Genomic DNA, 17,689 nt, shown 5'->3' with positions numbered 1-17,689 from the left:
GTGAAATACATATCCGAATATACATACGAGGGGATATCAAAAAGTTCGTACCCTTACTTAGACATAATAGCCCTAGAAAGGTTAAACTTTGCAGGAACTTTAATCCTTTTCTATATACTCTCCATGTATAGTAAACATTTCTCTGATCTATGGATCAATTGTTTAACGCCTTGATCATAGAAGTCCTCACCTTTTTGCCTGAAACTATGATTCCATTTCATTGATGACTTCCTGAGGTGAATCATAGTGGCGTATACACAATAGTTTCTTCATTTCTCGAAACAAGAAGAAGTCTGACAGTGCTAGGTCAGGAGAATAGGGTTGGTGCTGCAGTAGTTTAAAGCTGCACTGGGCAACAAAGTTGTTGGTGGTGGTGACAATGGCTTGTGCAAAGGCATCAGCAGTCTTGGAACCCATCATGTGGGGATCTTAGACATGTGCAGGTGGTCATATAAAACACTGTGGGCAGACTCATAACTAATTCCCACTGCATTTGCAATGAATTGAATTGTTACGTGTCTATCATTCAGCACCAGCTGCTCAACCTTTGCAACAGATGACCTTCATCAACCGGTGAAATACCACCACTTTGCTTATTGGAGACTTGAAGTAGTGAAACCCATGTTTAGTCTCTAGAGCAAAGTTTCCGGCATCCCCCCCCCCCCATACTTCTCCTTCAACCCATGCACGGTACTAAGTACTATAGGTTTTGATGCCTTTCGTGTTTGGGGGTTTCATAAAAAAAAAAAAAAAGTCTCACTGTCTGTGGGTTGATGGCCTTCCTTCTCTTGGCTCATCAAAGAGACTTGTACGACCGCACTGGAACTTCTGTTTCAACTTTTTTACAATATCATAGGATGGACAATTCTGCCCATACACAGCTTTCATTTTTTTTGTCACTTTCCTGAGTTTTCTTGCCCTGCAAATGCAAGAACTTGATCAATGCTCAACACTCCACTCCACTTTGTCAACCATAGCATGCTTCCTCAGATTCCGGGCTCCACCTCTGGTGTATGATCACCTACGGGAATGAAATTTCACATGCTAGTTATTGAATATATAGAAAACTTATAGTAAAAACTGCATCTTCCTGCTGATGTTTTATCTAGGCCATGGTACGAACTTATTGATACCCCCTCATACATATGTAAATGTGCAAATTTTTTATGTATAGGTTATTATTATTATTTTTTAAATAAATTCCTTTTTTTAATGATATTTAATGTCTTTTTCTTTTACCTTAATACATTATAACAGAATTTATTTAATCTTACCCTACATTCGATTATCCAGAAAATTTGGCTAAGCGGAAGAGGTCTCACATTAATTATTCCAGTTAACTGATGCTCTACCAAAATCACTAATAATAGACCACAAGTAATTTGATGGGAATTTTGATTGTTGAAGTTGCAGTGATTGACAAGGCTAGCCTGCTATGATTAGTCTAGGTTAGGGTGTTTATTCCCCCCCCCCCCCACCACTACTGTTTTAAAATCAGAAAATGAGTATCCGAATTTAAAACAGTGATTGGGAAGAGGATAAACACCTTAGGCATGTCAATCACTGTTACTTGAAACGATCAATCTGCAGGAGTAGCACATTATATAGACTAACCAGGAATTTTAAGAAAGATGTTTAAGAAAAGAGAAGATGAACTGAAACACATTATTGGATATCTTTATAATCTTAGAAATATTTTAGTGCCAATTGATGAAATTGTTACCCTGCACACACACTCACTGTGCTTACTTACTTACTTAGGTCTTGTGTGTACTAGGGTGTGGTCGTTACAGAACTAGTTAGTCTAGGCATGACTTATACTTTTTGTTCTAAGTGTAGTTAAGTCATTTTTTTGACACCTTTCTTTTGGTTGGCCATCTTAATTTACCTTAACATGTTCATCTTGCCTATCTGGAATATAGTTCTGTTTATCGTCTAGTGGTTTTGTTTAGGACAAAAGCTTCGTATACCCTCAGGGATGAAGAGAGATGGAGATATTTACCCCCTCTCTACCCCTCCCCGCGGTTTGGGCTTCGCGTTGTGCTTATTATTATTGGGTAATCATGCAGTTGATTACTCGACACCGCAATTGACCTGTAATCATGCTTTAACATTTAGCTCTTCTACTTTAGTGGTTGAATGTGATGTTTTGGCAGAGAACGAGAAAACTCCTATAGTGCAAAACATAATAAAGTTTAATACAAGAGAAAGTAAATCTTACATATTTTAGTTCTTCCAATGATATAAATTCAACAAAACATTATGATAATAATAGGATTATGATATTTAGGATTATTATTCTTAAACAAAGGTACAAGTTACAAGATTATAAGAGGCTAGAAAGAATCCATCTTTTCATCATCAACTTACCAGTCTAAGATACGGCTGGGCGGCGGCTCTTCCCTCCGTTCTCCGTGACTGGAACTTCTCTATTCTCTTCTATCCTCTGCAGTATCTTCTTTGCTCTCACGTCTCTTCTTCTCGTCACCTCCTCTTCGCTCTACTTCTCTCTGGGTCTCGAGGACCCGCTTTTATAGCTCTAGTTCTCCCTTTTGTTTATACATTTTCCTTTCTCTTATTGGAGGACTCCACGTTATGGGACACTTAATAATCGAAGGAGTAACCATCATCCTCGATTACGCCATGTACCAAACATTCTGGTAACACGTGTAGCTACTCTTCACCAGCTCCTTATTAGGAAAATGAATAGTCTGTAGTTTACATATTCACCGAGTTTACGAGGCTGGGAGGAATCTACGATATCCGTTCACACGGGTGCCTGTATCTCTCTCTCTGATTCCCCCCCCCCCTTTCTGTCGTCATCATCTGCATGTCAAGCTAAGTGCATCTTTCCTGTGTTTATAGAAATCTAACCCGTAGGTGGCTTCCGAGATAGCCATCGCCGGCCAGCAACTGCAGGCTTATGTAGAGTTTTACATAGGCTTTCTTTTTAATACATAGTTGCTGTGGCTAATTTCGCCATATTTTAAGTCGCCAATAAAACAGGTTCCAATTTAAGCATTTAAGGACATCTAATTTGCTTTAATACTCAGTTTTAATAACTCTAAAATTGTTAATAAACGAAGTTTTGGGTAATAATTAAGTAGGGGAATTATGAGAAATTAAAATTAATATACTTATTATAGATTTAGAGGAAAAGGCGGAATTAGCACTGCAACAAAATTAATATGTTCTAATATTTTAGAAGATGCTAATTTCAGTTTATTTTTATTTAAAAAAAAAAAAAAAAAATATATATATATATATATATATATATATTCAAGTTTTATTTTAGAAATAGAAATAATTTATGAAAAGAAACCCACAGAAGAACAAACTGAAAGAGCTAGAAGGTTACTGTTGCCTTTGACATTTTTTCTGTATGAAGATAAAGCACCTTGCCCAGGATGCAGAGGTTGTAGTGATGAAATACCAGTAGTCAAAGGTAAATACAATATAGTATGTATAAATATAGCAAAAAATTATCTGAGCTTTTGGTTACAATTTCATGTGCAATTTTTTTGTGGGATATGACTCTGTCTACACAGTTCAGCAATAATTATTTTATTGTTTATCATAGTAAGATAATGACCACTTTTTTTTTTTTTTTTTCCAATTATGACCACTCTGTTTATCTTAGTGGTAATAATTGAAATGTGCCTACTTGAGGAGGATTAGAATAGCATTAACATTAGTAGTGGAATATGATGCAAGAAAGCAAGCTTATACAGCATCAGCCAAAAAAAAAAAAAAAAAAAAAAAAAAAAATCCCATTTTAGCTATCTATTTGCTCCAAATGTTTGTCCAGGTCTTCCTTGCATGTATTCAAGCTATCAACTTCCACAACAACAGATGGAAGTTTGTTCCAGCAGTGAACCACTTGATGACTAAAGGCAAGCTTCCACACATCCATCCTGCAACACTCATTCCTCGATTTGAAATTGTCCCCTCATGTGCATAATCTCAGCAAGAGGAAGAATCCCATCAGCATTGAGCTTGCTCAAACCATTCAAAACCTTATACACGTCAATCAGGCAGCCTCATAGATGCCTAGTCTCCAGATGCTGCAATTTGCAGAATTTAACCCATTTATGCCTGGTGTCCTTTATATAGTCTGCCTGAAAAAATATTCATAGAAAATGTGCTTGCATAGAAAATAGAAAACTGCTATTCCTACATGTTCCAGGAGTCTTTGGAGAAAATATACTCAGTGTTGTTTGTGACTTTTAAGTGATGGGTTTTTTGTTGCCACTTTTCAAATAAACTAAATTTTTGAGTTTCAGTTTTCACACATACTCTATTCACACAGGTAAGTGTTTCAGTATTTGTATTTGTCAGTTCTCAAATTATCATTTTTTAATGTTTATTTTAATCAAAAAGCATTAAATTTTAACCAGTATAAGTTTTAAGTTTACCAGCTGAAATGTGCTTGAGTTATATGCATTTACAAATCCGTGTCCTATATTTAGGACGCAAGGCATTTGCATAGAAAAATGTCTGATGGCAACCGTATGATTCTTTCAGTTTACACATGGATTTTTGTCTTGGATCCAGGGTCCTTGTGTAGTGGAAGCCTGAGGTGACCTCAGCCTCCATACTCTGAACATCAGGGTTGGTGTGCAGAGTATGGGAGCATAGGCTACCGCAGGCTTCCACTACACACGAACCTCAGATCCAGGATAAAAACTTGACACCATTCTATTGACTATAAATTAACTGCTGGTAGTGCCTCTTGCTTGTATGATCACTGAGGTTTCTGGGAGCATCAGTAAGAAATCTTCAGTCTTCAAGAAATCTCATCAGTCTATCAGTTAAGAATTTAATCTCTTTATATTTACCTAAGATTTCCTGTTTTCTATTGGCAATTCAGAACTTACTTTTTATATGATAATAACCTTTATGGAAAACAACCAGATAGCATCCCTCCCTAACTATAATAGATAAATTTTTTTTTTTTTTAGTGGAACAGACCCTAAACAATTCTACAGCAAATCCAAAATTCCCTCAAAACTAAATGACATTTTAGATTCAACTGAAGATTGCTCTCTATCCATGAAGGATAAAGAAAAAGTTTTTTATTACTGTATTACCAGTAATAAAAAACTCCAACAATATAACTGATGAAGATTCTGGTGAAGAAGGTCCAGGAATGATCAATAATTTGCCTGGAAGCATGCTTAACACTCAAGCTGCTTTAGATGATTCTTCAGTTGAAGATGAGGAATCTGAATGCCCTCTGAAGAAAAAAAGGTAGGAGTAGACCGAATGGACCAGAATATATCAAAATACAGAACTGTATTCAAGGGAAAAAATGGTATTCTAGCCTTGTTACATATTTGATCGATGTAGCTGTGAATAACGCCTGGCAGCTACATAGAATATGCAAAGGAAAGATGCAATGGACCTGTTAGATTTTTGTAGAACTATAGTTAGATTTTATTTAGAGCGATATTGTATGAAAAACTTGAATGAAAGTTGATTTGACATGCATGCACATTGGATTGTTCCCCAAGAAAGTCAAACACAATGTGTGCACTCATGAAAACAACAAGATGTGAGAAATGTAAAAGAGGGTTAAATGTGAAATGCTTCAAGGTTTACCATATTCAGTAACACTAAAATAAAATAATTTGTTTTTATAAGGTATTTTCCTAGCATCCTGTACATAGGACACCTTGTATTAGCATTAGCATTAGTAGAGGCATATGATGCAAGAAAGCAAGCTTATTCAGCATCAGCCAAAAAAAAAAAAAAAAAACACAACCACTACTTCCATTTCACCCCTCCGTTCGTTCGAAATACCTGTCCAGCAGAGCCTTAAATTTGTTTAGGCTATCAACTTCAACAACAACAAGTGATGGAAGTCGGTTCCACCAACCAACCACCCGCTGTCCAAAGGCAAATTTCCGCACATCTATCCGACATCCGTCCTTCCTCAATTTGAATTTATGCCCTCTGAGGTGATTATTCTGAGAAAGATGAAGAATCCCATCGGCATTGAGCATGCTCAAGCCATTCAAAGCCTTATACACCTCTATCAGATCACCTCGCCGATGCCTAGTCTCCAGGCTCTGTAATTTGCAAAACTTAAGCCTTTCTTCATAAGAGCAACCATTTGTTCCATTCACTAATCTTGTTGCCCTTCTCTTTACTCGTTCCAACAGCTCTATATCCTTCTTAAAATGAGGCCTCCACACCTGTATACAGTACTCAAGGTGTGGACTGACCATTGCCTTATACAAGGGGATAATCACCTTATCCCTGCTAGAAAAATTCCTGTATATCATTGACAAGACACCATGAGCTACACTTGCAGACCGTCTGCACTGCTCAGAAAACTTCATATCTGCCTGCACAGTTACCCCCAGGTCCTTTTCATTCTCTACCACTGTCAGTGTAGTACCACAGTGTTGATACGTTACTCTGGGGTTACTTCTTCCCATATGTAGTACTTTATATTTGTCAGTGTTAAACTTCGTTTGCCACTTAGCCAATCTGCTCAACTTTTCTAGATCCTGTTGCAGCATACTGTCATTAGTGTCATTAACAACCCTGCCAACCTTCGTATATCGTCTGAACTTGGACGTTAAGCTTGATATACCATCATCAGTATCATTTATAAATACAGAAAACAACAATGGACCCAACAATGAACCCTGAGGGACTCCACTAATAACATTAGTCCACGATGAGCAGTGTCCATTGATTACCACTCTGTCTTCTCCCACTCGACCATCCCTTTATCCATAGCAGCAATTTGCCTCCAGTGCCACACTGCTTCAATTTGTTCAGCCATCTTCCATGTGCAAAGGTATCAAAAGCCTTTCTAAGATCCAAATATATGATGTCAAAGTTATTCCCTGCATCCAGTTCCTTTTTGACCATGTCATAGTATCCAATCAAATTGGCCAGGCAAGACTTTCCCTTAACAAAACCATGCTGTGTCCGAGCTATAACTGAAGTCTTGTCTAGATGATCCTGCAGTGCTTCTTTAACCAATGCCTCCATTAATTTTCCTGGGACAGAAGTTAAACTAACGGGTCTATAATTACTTGTGTCACCCTTTGATCCTGCTTTGTGAATTGAGGTCACATTTGCACATCTCCAGTCCTAGGTACCTCCCCTGAGTCCAAAGAAGCTCTGATAATTATGGTTAAGGGTTTGCTTACTCTTTTAATATAACTGGATAGATCCCATCCACCCTGGGTGCCTTTTTTATGTTGATCTTCAGCAATTTTTCCTCCGCTTTCCTCTCAGTTATTACAAAATCATCTAGCTCACTGCCAGACTTTAACTCTTCTCTGACATTCCCCTCCCTGAATAACTCCTCATGTGTGATTGTAGATGCAAAATACTCATTTAGTTTGTTAGCCACGTGAGCAGGATCATCAATAATTGAACCATCTATATACAGTGGACCAATCTGATTCATCTCTTTCCTTCTAGAGTTTACATAGGTAAAGAACTCTTTGTTGTTTTTCTTTGCATCCTTTGCCAAGGATTTCTCTTAATCTGCCTTTGCCTGCCTAATCTCCTGTGTGACTTGGTTACAGACCAGCTTATATCTATCATAGGCTTCCATGCCACCCATTAATTTATATGTATCCCATGCATTTTTCTTCCCTGCCATATGTCTCATTAGTTCATCTGACATCCATATAGGCCTAAACCTTGAACAATATTTCTTAGTTGGTACGTAAAGCCTAGTAGCTTCTAAGATAAAATCTTTGAATGCTTCCCATTTTGAATTTGCTGTTGTTAACATCATCAGTTCGTCCCACTGTATATAATTTAAATAATGTCTCAGACCATCATAGTCGCCTTTACGAAAGCAAAAACCCTTCCCTTTACCCCTGATGGTAGTTACCTCTTTGAGTAAATCTCATTTCAGCACACTGTGATCACTGCCACCTAGTGGTTCCTTTATCTGCAGATTCTTAATGCATGAAGAATCACTACTGATAATCAGATCAAGAGTATTACTCCCTCTAGTTCCTCCTGAACATACTGATGTAGATAACAATCATCCAATAAATCCACAAAAGCCTTGCTAGTATGTGATATTGACTGGAATTTACCTCTTTGAAGTAATTCCAGTCAATATCTGCCAAATTAAAATCCCCCATTATAAGACTGTCTAATTTACTGGCCCACTGTATTTCCACTCCATCATTAATCAACTTCCTCAGAGATCATGTCAACTATTTACTTGTAATTGTCACGATAGTGATTTGTACGGCGTTTCATAATTGTTTTCTAATTTTCAGAACTATTGTAATTATGTTTTAACAATTGTATTATATTATTGTATATTTATTTTAATCACTATTAATTATTATTTTTAAGAACAGGAATCACCCTGTACATCTAACAGTGTACAGGGAATCTCCTTGTACATCTAGCAATGATTCCTGTGCTATGGTAACATAAGTATGTTATAATTTAATATCAACATGATAAAATACTTGGTACGTTATTATGTTACGAATAAGTATGTTACCATGTTGTAATATCAGCATGGTAACATACTTATTACAAAAAAGATAAATACAAAATATTAAGAACTGTAATTCTTTTTTTTTTTTATTTATACTTATTTTTACATAATTGCTTAGAAAACGTTAAAATTAAAAGAACAGTGGTACCACTCGCTGTGTGAATCATTAGCATCAGTGCCTCTTCAAATGATTGAAATATCGAGATTAATTCAGCTGCACACATTATACATTACACATTTTATTACACATACTCTATCCTTGACCAGGTGTTCCTTGAAAACCAATTCAAAAATGCAGTATGACCAATCCAGTGATGTCTAAAAGTGGTGAACATGTAGTCATGCACAGTGTGGACAAAATGTGGAGGGGGTGCTGTCTCTGTTGAAAGCATCATGTGCTAAGGTATTGAGAGGTATTCATCAGAGTCATATTACAACAAGTTGAGGTACAGTATGAGGTACTTTCTGGCAAGTAACAGCACTCCAGATGTTCACTTTGGATGAGGTTCTCTCATATTTATATACATAAATGAGGGTTTTCTGAACCAAAAGAACATTATTGTGTTCATTTGGCAACAGATGTGGTATGTTGTCTCATTGAGAAGGCAGTGTTATAGACAATGTTAGCCTTGGTGTTCTGCAATTCAAGGAAGATTTCATAGCATCTTACACCATTCACTTTGACTTCTGATAATGATGAAGAATTGTAGCCGAGGAATTATGCTTGTTTCCAGACCTGAGGCGTTGCAGTATTTTAAAAGGCAATGTTAACAATGTATTTCGGGCTTTTTGAATGTTTTGTTCAGTGATAGCCTCTTTTGGATGACCACTGCATTCATCAACAACAGTGCTAATGAACGCCAACTTTTTCACTGATTCTCTGAATAGTAAGCCAGCTTGGAGGGTGGCTTCTTAAAGTAAGCTATAAACATCCTCTGCACTTGTGTGGAGGATACATACACTTCAGTCTATATGGCCACTTTTTAGTTTTCCTTCTTATGTACGAGGGGCATTCAATAAATTATCAAATACAAATGCAAATTAATCTATAAATTATCTACTAAAATTATCTTCCCATAGTTATATTTCAGTGATTTGTGATTTATCATGTTCCTGCATATCTCAACTTGAATCATACTAATTTTGATCCCACTATGTTTTTAGATTGTGCTGCTCTAACAGAAAGAAGGAAGGCACCTGTATCAAATTACGGATTTGCTGAAATTGGAGCATCGTTCAGTTATCAAGTTTTTCACCAAAGAAGGAAATGGACCAAAGGCCAGTCATGAAAGATGGTGGCTGCGTATGGCAACAGTGCACTTTCAGATTACTAGTTGAAGTCATGGTCAAAACAATTCAAGTGGGGCAGTCTATCAAAGATGATCCACATCCAGAAAGGCCTGTCTGGAGTGACCACTCCAGAAATGTGACAAGCTGTGGAAAAACCTTTGTGCTAAATTTAAAGGTGTCTCAAATCTCTAGGAAATGTGATATATCTGAGGGGCCAGTAATAACAATCCTCCATGAACATTTGTGAATGAGTAAGGTCAGTGCAAGGTGGGTTCCTAGATTTCTGACCCCTGGGCGGAAGCAATTCAGAGTACAGTGTTGTGAGGAGAATTTAGAGCTTTGTGGAAGGAATCCTGAAATTTTCATCTCCAGAATTGTTACAGGTGATGAAACATGGGTTCATCACTGAGATCCTGAGACCAAGCAAGAATCAATGCAATGGAAGCAGAAGGGTTCTCCCCTATCCAAAATATTTTGGACATGACCTTCAGCTGACAAGATTATGGTCACCAATTTTTAGGATGCTGAGGGGATTTTGTACATTCACTACTTGGAACACAAGCAGACAGTCACTGGGGAGTCATATGCATCCCTACTGTACAACCTAAGGGATGTCATAAAGGAAAAACGGAATGGGAAACTTTCCAGAGGTGTGCTGCTTATTCAGGACAATGCACTGGTGCATAGTTCACATGCTGTTGCTGCTGCTTTGAGAGACTGTGACTTTACAGAACTTACTCATCCACCTTACAGTGTTGATCTGGCCCCCAGTGACTATTTCCTGTTTTGGCACCTCAAGAAAAACATGTTGACATCACTTTGCTGATAATAATGAACTGAAGTCTGCTGTTTCTGAATTCTTTGAGAGACAGGACAAAGAATTTTATTTTTCTGACATTTCTTCATTCCCAACAACATGGACCAAGTGTATTGAAGTTCAGGAGAGCGATATTGAAAAATAAAAAGATTTTTGCTTCTATCTCGTTTTATTAGGTAGGTAGGTAACTTACTGAATGCTCTTCATAACTCTGTTAGCCCTTTATTTTATTCGAACTCAAAACAATCTGAAACAATAAAAATAAGAAAGTAACCATAAGAATGGTAATATATTTATGAATCACCCTGTATATTTTAAACCTATTTTTTTATTTATTTATTGCTATCCCAGGATTATGATCATTCTTACATCTTACATGTGGTTATAACCTGATTTTATTCAAATTGTATTTGAAGCTATAATTTTAATACATTCCATAACTAATCACTGATTTCTGGTGCAGAAGGAACAAAAGAAAATGACATTACTAAACAGAATGATGACAACTTTGGGGATGCTGTCTCAATTTCTGCTGTGCATAAACAAGAAATTCCAGTGTTTGGATCAGTGGTATTATCAAATGCTTCATCATTTGCAGATTTAGCAGCTAAAAGTTCTTCCGTTTCCTTTACTACAACTAAAAATAACAAATGCTTGTTTTCTGGTGCTGGTGTTCCTTTATTTCCAAGCAAGTCCAGAAAGGATATTGAAGCAGAAGAAACTCTAGAGGGTAATTTTTATTATTGTTTGATTATTATTATTATTTTATTATTATATATTAAGTTTCCTTTTCTCTCTGATATTTGTACATCCTCTGATATTTTAGCACTGTTTTTTGAAAGTGAATGAAAGGACAGCTCAAAAAGCCAGCACATATATACACTGATTTCAAAGAAAGTGCATCACCTAGAAATTTCACATTTCTAACCCTTTTTCGTGATGATATGTTACATTAATGACTAGCATCACAAATAGAAATACAGGTAACCCCCGCTTAAAGCTGATAATTCGTTCCGGAAAAACAGAGCGTTAAGTGAATCCGCGCTAACCGAGCTCCGCATTCCCATAAGGTAACATATGTATTTGTGAGTTGCGGTTGGTGCCATAGGATATTTCCTAATCAATAATAAATGGTAGTGAAAAGATGCACAAATGTCGGTCAAAATATTTAATATTCAAATATTTGTACATATAAAATATTCTGCATTACATACGTATATAATTATGTGGTAACTACTTACGTATCAAAATTAAACCTAAAATTCCAATTAAAATCATGAATTTAATTGATCTAAATTGATTTAATTTAATTGATAAATTTAATCATGAAAAATGTGTCGATTTTGGGTTGAACTTTGGCCCTCTTCCAAATAAACTAAAAGGGGTATTAATTTTAAATTCTCCGCAGCGTTACAACCCAACAGTAAAGTCTACCGATTCTTCGCCGCTTTGAAACCTGGCATGTTTTTTTTCTTCTTTCAATGTGAAACTTCTTTTAGGCATTCGTTTCCAAAAAAGTCCTGCTTCATCTATGTTAAAAACTCATTGAGAAGTATAACACACAATACCCCTCTTCAATAATTTTAACAAGTTCTTTTTTTGAAAGTTTCGGCTCCTTGATCTGCACTTGCGGCTTCTCCCTGGATTTTAAATCTATTCAACCAGCTCTTACTAGTTTTAAATGGTTCCACATTTTTTTTTTTTAGGTGAGTTTTCTTCAGATCATTATATTGGCTAATCTCTCTCTCTCTCTCTCTTATAATATTTAACTTAACTGAATTCTGAATTGGATATTATCTTCAATAAAATTAGTTAGTCTTTCCATTTCAATCCTAATAGCCGGCCTAGCCCTAGTTGCTTGCAGTGGAACAGCTATCTTTCCCACTGCTAAAATTAATTCATTTTTTTTTATAATTGTTCTTACAGTTAAACTTGCAAGTCCTAAATTATGGCACACATCCGCTTGTCTTTGACCGGAATCGATTCACTTCAAAATGTCTAATTTAATTTTCAAATTCAGTCTTTTTCTTACGTTTATAGTCTTCGTACTGCGTCCAGACGTTGTTGCTTTTTCATTCTTATCGGCCATTATTAACTCTTCAAAAATGTAACTGCGTTAGTTGCATTAATTATGATACAATTTTCAAGTAAACTGTCCATCACGCATTATGTCTAATACTGTACTGAGTGATGATTAGTCTTTGGATAAATGCATATAACGCAAATATTACAAGCAATATACTTGATCATTTTTTAAGGTGTTGATCTCGGAACTGCGTAACAGGTCACTGTACTGCAATTAAATTAGCGTGCGAGAAAATTTCACTGAGTGGGAAAATTTCTCAAGTCGGCGTGGGAAACATTTTAATGCTGTTTTGCTATTCATTTTCAAGCTATCGACTCCATCAAATGAAACGATTTCGTTAAATATGCCAAAAATGCAATCTGTAAAAGAGCGTTATAGTGATCTGTGACAGCGTTATAGTCAGATAATGGTTATAATATATGAACTGCATTATGGCGAATCAGCGTAAACCGAACCGCGTTATAACGGGGGCCTGCTGTATTAAGCAAGTAATATTTGACAGGTGCTCTCAAAATATTCCAAAATGAGCATTTGCAACCTTTATACAACAGTTTTGGTAAACACGACAATTATGGCTGAAATGTTATCAGAACCCCTAAATTTGCTTCAGTTTAACATTTTAAATTGAAAACAAAATGAAAAGTTCACCAGGTGCAAACTAATATTTAGTTGGACTGCCTCTGGCCCTGATGACAGCAGCACACCGTCGAGGCATTGACAAGATCAATTTCTGAAGATAATCAACTGATAGTTTGTGGTTCCAAACACAAATTATGAAGTTCACGGAGGGTCTTTGGTTTCTTTCTGGCAACTACAGATTCCACACGATGCCAAAGTTCTCTATAGGATTCAGGTCTGGGCTGTTTCTTGGCCAGCTACGAGTTGCAATGGACAGCTCCTTCCACCTGTAACAAATGAAAACACATTACTGTCAAACCTCTAATGCAGAAATGAAGCTAAAGTAACTATAGAAGTGCCTACTTATACTTTTTGCCCGATGACAAGGAGCAGAGTCATCCTGAAAGATGCAGTTACATGGCAGGTTGAAATGGTCTGTAATGGTTTGGCAGCAATTTGCTTTCCAATATAGCCAGGTATCTATTGCCATTTGCAGAACCTTTTATAAACTGCAAGTGAACTACTTCGCGATACGAAATGTATTCCTATGTCATTTGACTGGTAGGGAATTTCACTGTAGACACCATAGCCTGGATGGTATTCTTCACCATGTCTATGCCGAATTGTTTGTCCCCCATCAGAGCCATGCAGGTTGAATTTCTTCTCATCTGAGAAAATAACTGACTTCCACTGCTCAGGGGTCCATTTGACATGCTCCTTGCACCAAATTAATCAGGCCTTTTTCATTTTTTTGTGTGAGAAGGGGCTTATTCTTAGGATGATGGGCTACAAATCCATTTTTGAAGAGACGTCTTTAGACTGTTACTGCACTTGCTACCACTCCTGTATGTTCTTCTCATTCTCTTTTCAGCTCAGACGAAGAAGCTTTATGATTTTTAAGGCATAAGCACTTCAAAACGTAGTCCTGTTTTGGCATAGAGACTCATTTGTGTCCGGTTCCTTTTTTCCTATCAGCAGAACCAGTATTCTTGAGTTTGGAAAGAAATCTACTTACTGTCGACTGATTACAAGACATTCTATGAGCAATATGATGAGAAGAACGTCCTTCCTCATGTAAAGCAACAATAGCACTCTTTCTTTGTGGGTCAACTGCAGTTAACTCACTATCCTGACACAAGCAAGGAATGACTGCAACTCTTGTAGAGAGTGCTTATATAGCTGAAAGTAACAGCTGATGTAATATTACGTCATCACCTACGCATGTCAATCTTATCTAATGGAATCTGTAAGAAATATATATATAAAATATACATATCTAACTTCTTTTAGCCCATATGCAATCAAAGTTTCCTGTATCCTAACCATTGTAAATCCTGTAATTTTCAAAGACAGCGTGGGTACAGGCTGCTATTTATAAGAATTCTACTTGTTAGTAAAGAACAATAAATCAGCAAGTAAGAAAACACTTTTTTGGTGATAAGCACACCTTGTACAGTCATTAATGTAATTGCTTTGGAATTTTGGATTTATTCACATCTTGTGCAAATGGCTGTTAGCATCCTTAGACTCCTACCAGAAAAATTGGATGTTGTGCATATATGGTGCTTGAGTAGCCCTGATATGATATTCCACTTCCAAGTGTACTTACAGAAACTCCCCGACTTACGTAATACTCGAATTATGCAAATTCGACTTTATGTAAGTGTACTTACAGGAACTCCCTGACTTACGTAATACTCGAATTATGCAAATTCGACTTTATGTAAGTGTTTGCTGGCCGGTGCAAACTGAAAAAAAAAAATATGGAAACATATTTTGCATCTGTAGGAATTAATATGAAAATATCGTAATCTGAACTTAGTAACACATTTTTTTTTTTTTTTCCTTTTTTTTTTTTTGTAATTCGTTCCAAGTCCTTGGAAGGTGAAACTTTTGCTATATCACTAAGCTATATATCTCTTTAAAAGGTTATATTTATAATGGAAATTGCGCTACCCTTTCATCGTTATCATATGTTCCTGTTATAAGAATCACTTTTGAACGCCTTTGTGATATTATTCTAAAGCATTTTTCTGGAGGTCACGACCATAAAACAATAAAAACAATTTTCACTTTCTGGTTTATTGGGCTTTTTTTTTAGTGCATCTAATTATAAGCGTGTTGTAATCTAATTATAAGCGTGTTGTTGATCTTATTGCATTTCGATAATACTGATAACTGCAATTGAGTGGGATTTTATGTTATTATTTTTATTAATTATTACGTTACACAACCAATGGAAAGGGTGGTAGTGCCAGGAAACGAAACAGAATTGGTTTAGAAATGAAGATGAAAATGATAAGAAGTACGAAGCAGGACAAAGTTTGTAATCTGTTGCAAGGGAATTAGGTCTCGCTGCTTCAACAGTGAATACTATTTTAAAGGACAGTGCACATATAAAAGAACATGTCAAAGGATCAATGCACTTAAGATCAACAGTGATCACAAAACAGCGTTCAGTTGCTATATCGAAGATGGAAAAGCTATTAATGATATGGATGGAAAATCAGATTCAGAAGCAAGTGCCCCTAAGTCCAATGGCCATTCAAGCAAAAGCAACAAGTATTTATGAAGATATTAAGGATAAGTAGGCGAACCCCAAGCCAGTAGTACTTGACCCAAAATCAGTCGCTGTTCAGTCATCCAATATTTGTTTAAAAAGTGACTAATGCAGAGGTGGACTGACCATAAGACATACTGGGGAAACCGCGGTGGGCCAGAGGCCAGTGTGATTATCAGTATTACACTCTGACCTCCGATACATGGTTTGTTTTCCCCGGTAAGAATTTTTGACCCAGTCGATATCTGGACTAATACCAAAGAAAATTCATGAGGATATGGTGGAGCATACCCCTTCCTATTCCATGGTTAAGAACTGGACAGTAGAATTTAAACAAGGGAGGGAGGGGCCTGAAGATGACCCCGTTGTGGAAGACCTGCAATATCCATCAATCCAGAAATTGACAGTGCATGATCTGGTGACGAGTGGCAGTTTGGTACATTGCAAAGCATCTTTGGAGGCGCCTCCATAACCAGGTGGGAAGGAGCAGCAGTGCGTAGCACACGCTTCTTGATTAGACCAGTGTTCGAGCCCGTCACCACCAAATATGGAGGATGCGGAAAGGTCAGGGAATGACCACTGCATATCCCGGAGCAATATGGCCTTAGTTTGCTAATGCTCCTAAAAACCAAATAACGAACGAGCATCTTTGGCATGTCATTTCAACATGTGTGCTATATAATAATGGAGGTTCTCACTATGAAAGTGGGAAGGAGAAGTTGGCATTACGGAGACAAATGATTTTCACTCAGGTTATTCTTTGTTGAGGAAAAAATAACATAGGACAGCATCCATACTCCCGAAACAAAGATAAATCTAAGTTTCAGAAGAAGAAAAAACAAACCCCTCACCAATATAGTTGGGAAAGTCTGTTATGTGGTTTATATCCATTTGGTAATTTATATACTATTTACAAAAACCACATATGTTCCCTGTACGCACATAAGATGTTTTATGTGAAAACATCTTTTATGAAAATCAGAACCATTTTAAAATCAGCCTGAAGTTATGAATGATGTAAGATTCTATGCTCATGACAGCTACTTCCGAAATGACATGAATTCTATTCAACTTGCATCATTTATCGGTTTCACTTCGGTCTGAAATAACGATATAACGCTTTATGCTCAAGTCCGTTACTCACTCTACCAAACCAATGTTAATGACCACATTAGGTAATTTGCATCATTTCTGTTTCACATTTTCAGCAACGAAGTCACAATTAAATAAAAACACTAGTGTAAGAAAACCAATCAATACTAGGCCCATTGTTCAGTACAACTCTTCTCACCCCTGCTGCATAAAATCAAGAGTGTTGAAATTGTATGTACTCCCAAAATATGCAGTGATCACCTCTTCCTTCCAAAGAACCCACGACTATAACCCAATTAGCTCTGTATAATGATACCCACTTCACATGATAAAAATAACCACAGACCAAGCTGCCAAAGAGATCAGTCTCCAGAAGTAAAATGAAGGAATCTCCAACACATCTGCATTCCATAAGTCCCAGGCATCAACCAAAGCTGCCAAAAACAAGGGATGGCCACTTTTTACAGCACTTCATCATCCTTTAAACAATGACTAAAATTACCCGATGACAATCAATACAACTTGTATACCACACAAGGTGAGGTTGTGACATCACCTACATTGGAGAATCCTACTGGTGGCTTCAGTCCAGACTGGATGAACACGAGAAGATTACAGTGCAAGGTGCTATCCAATGAATAAGGAACGCCTTGGGGGAAAATGCCTTAAGACAACTATTCTGGTTCTAGGCTATAGCCCTGAAACGGGAGGTTCGGCCAGGATAATCTT

The 17,689-nt window shown here is 36.8% G+C and overlaps 1 protein-coding gene across 2 annotated transcripts in view; it reads left to right on the top strand.

The window, feature by feature from the left end:
- The window catches only part of LOC150083174 (E3 SUMO-protein ligase RanBP2-like), a 621,501-nt gene that overhangs the window by 473,817 nt on the left and 129,995 nt on the right, over positions 1 to 17,689 (top strand). For both annotated transcript variants that reach the window (XM_090377889.1, XM_090377888.1), the window contains 2 exons: positions 3,296 to 3,445; positions 11,068 to 11,334. In XM_090377889.1, coding sequence (XP_090234015.1) covers positions 3,296 to 3,445; positions 11,068 to 11,334 — 417 coding nt within the window. The remainder of the gene's footprint in view (positions 1 to 3,295; positions 3,446 to 11,067; positions 11,335 to 17,689) is intronic.

The sequence above is a fragment of the Mastigoproctus giganteus genome, chromosome 7 (genome assembly GCF_048544385.1).
Source record: "Mastigoproctus giganteus isolate SK-2022 chromosome 7, ASM4854438v1, whole genome shotgun sequence".
NCBI classification, from domain to species: Eukaryota; Metazoa; Arthropoda; class Arachnida; order Uropygi; family Thelyphonidae; genus Mastigoproctus; species Mastigoproctus giganteus.
This window is presented reverse-complemented; position numbering and strand designations above follow the sequence as displayed.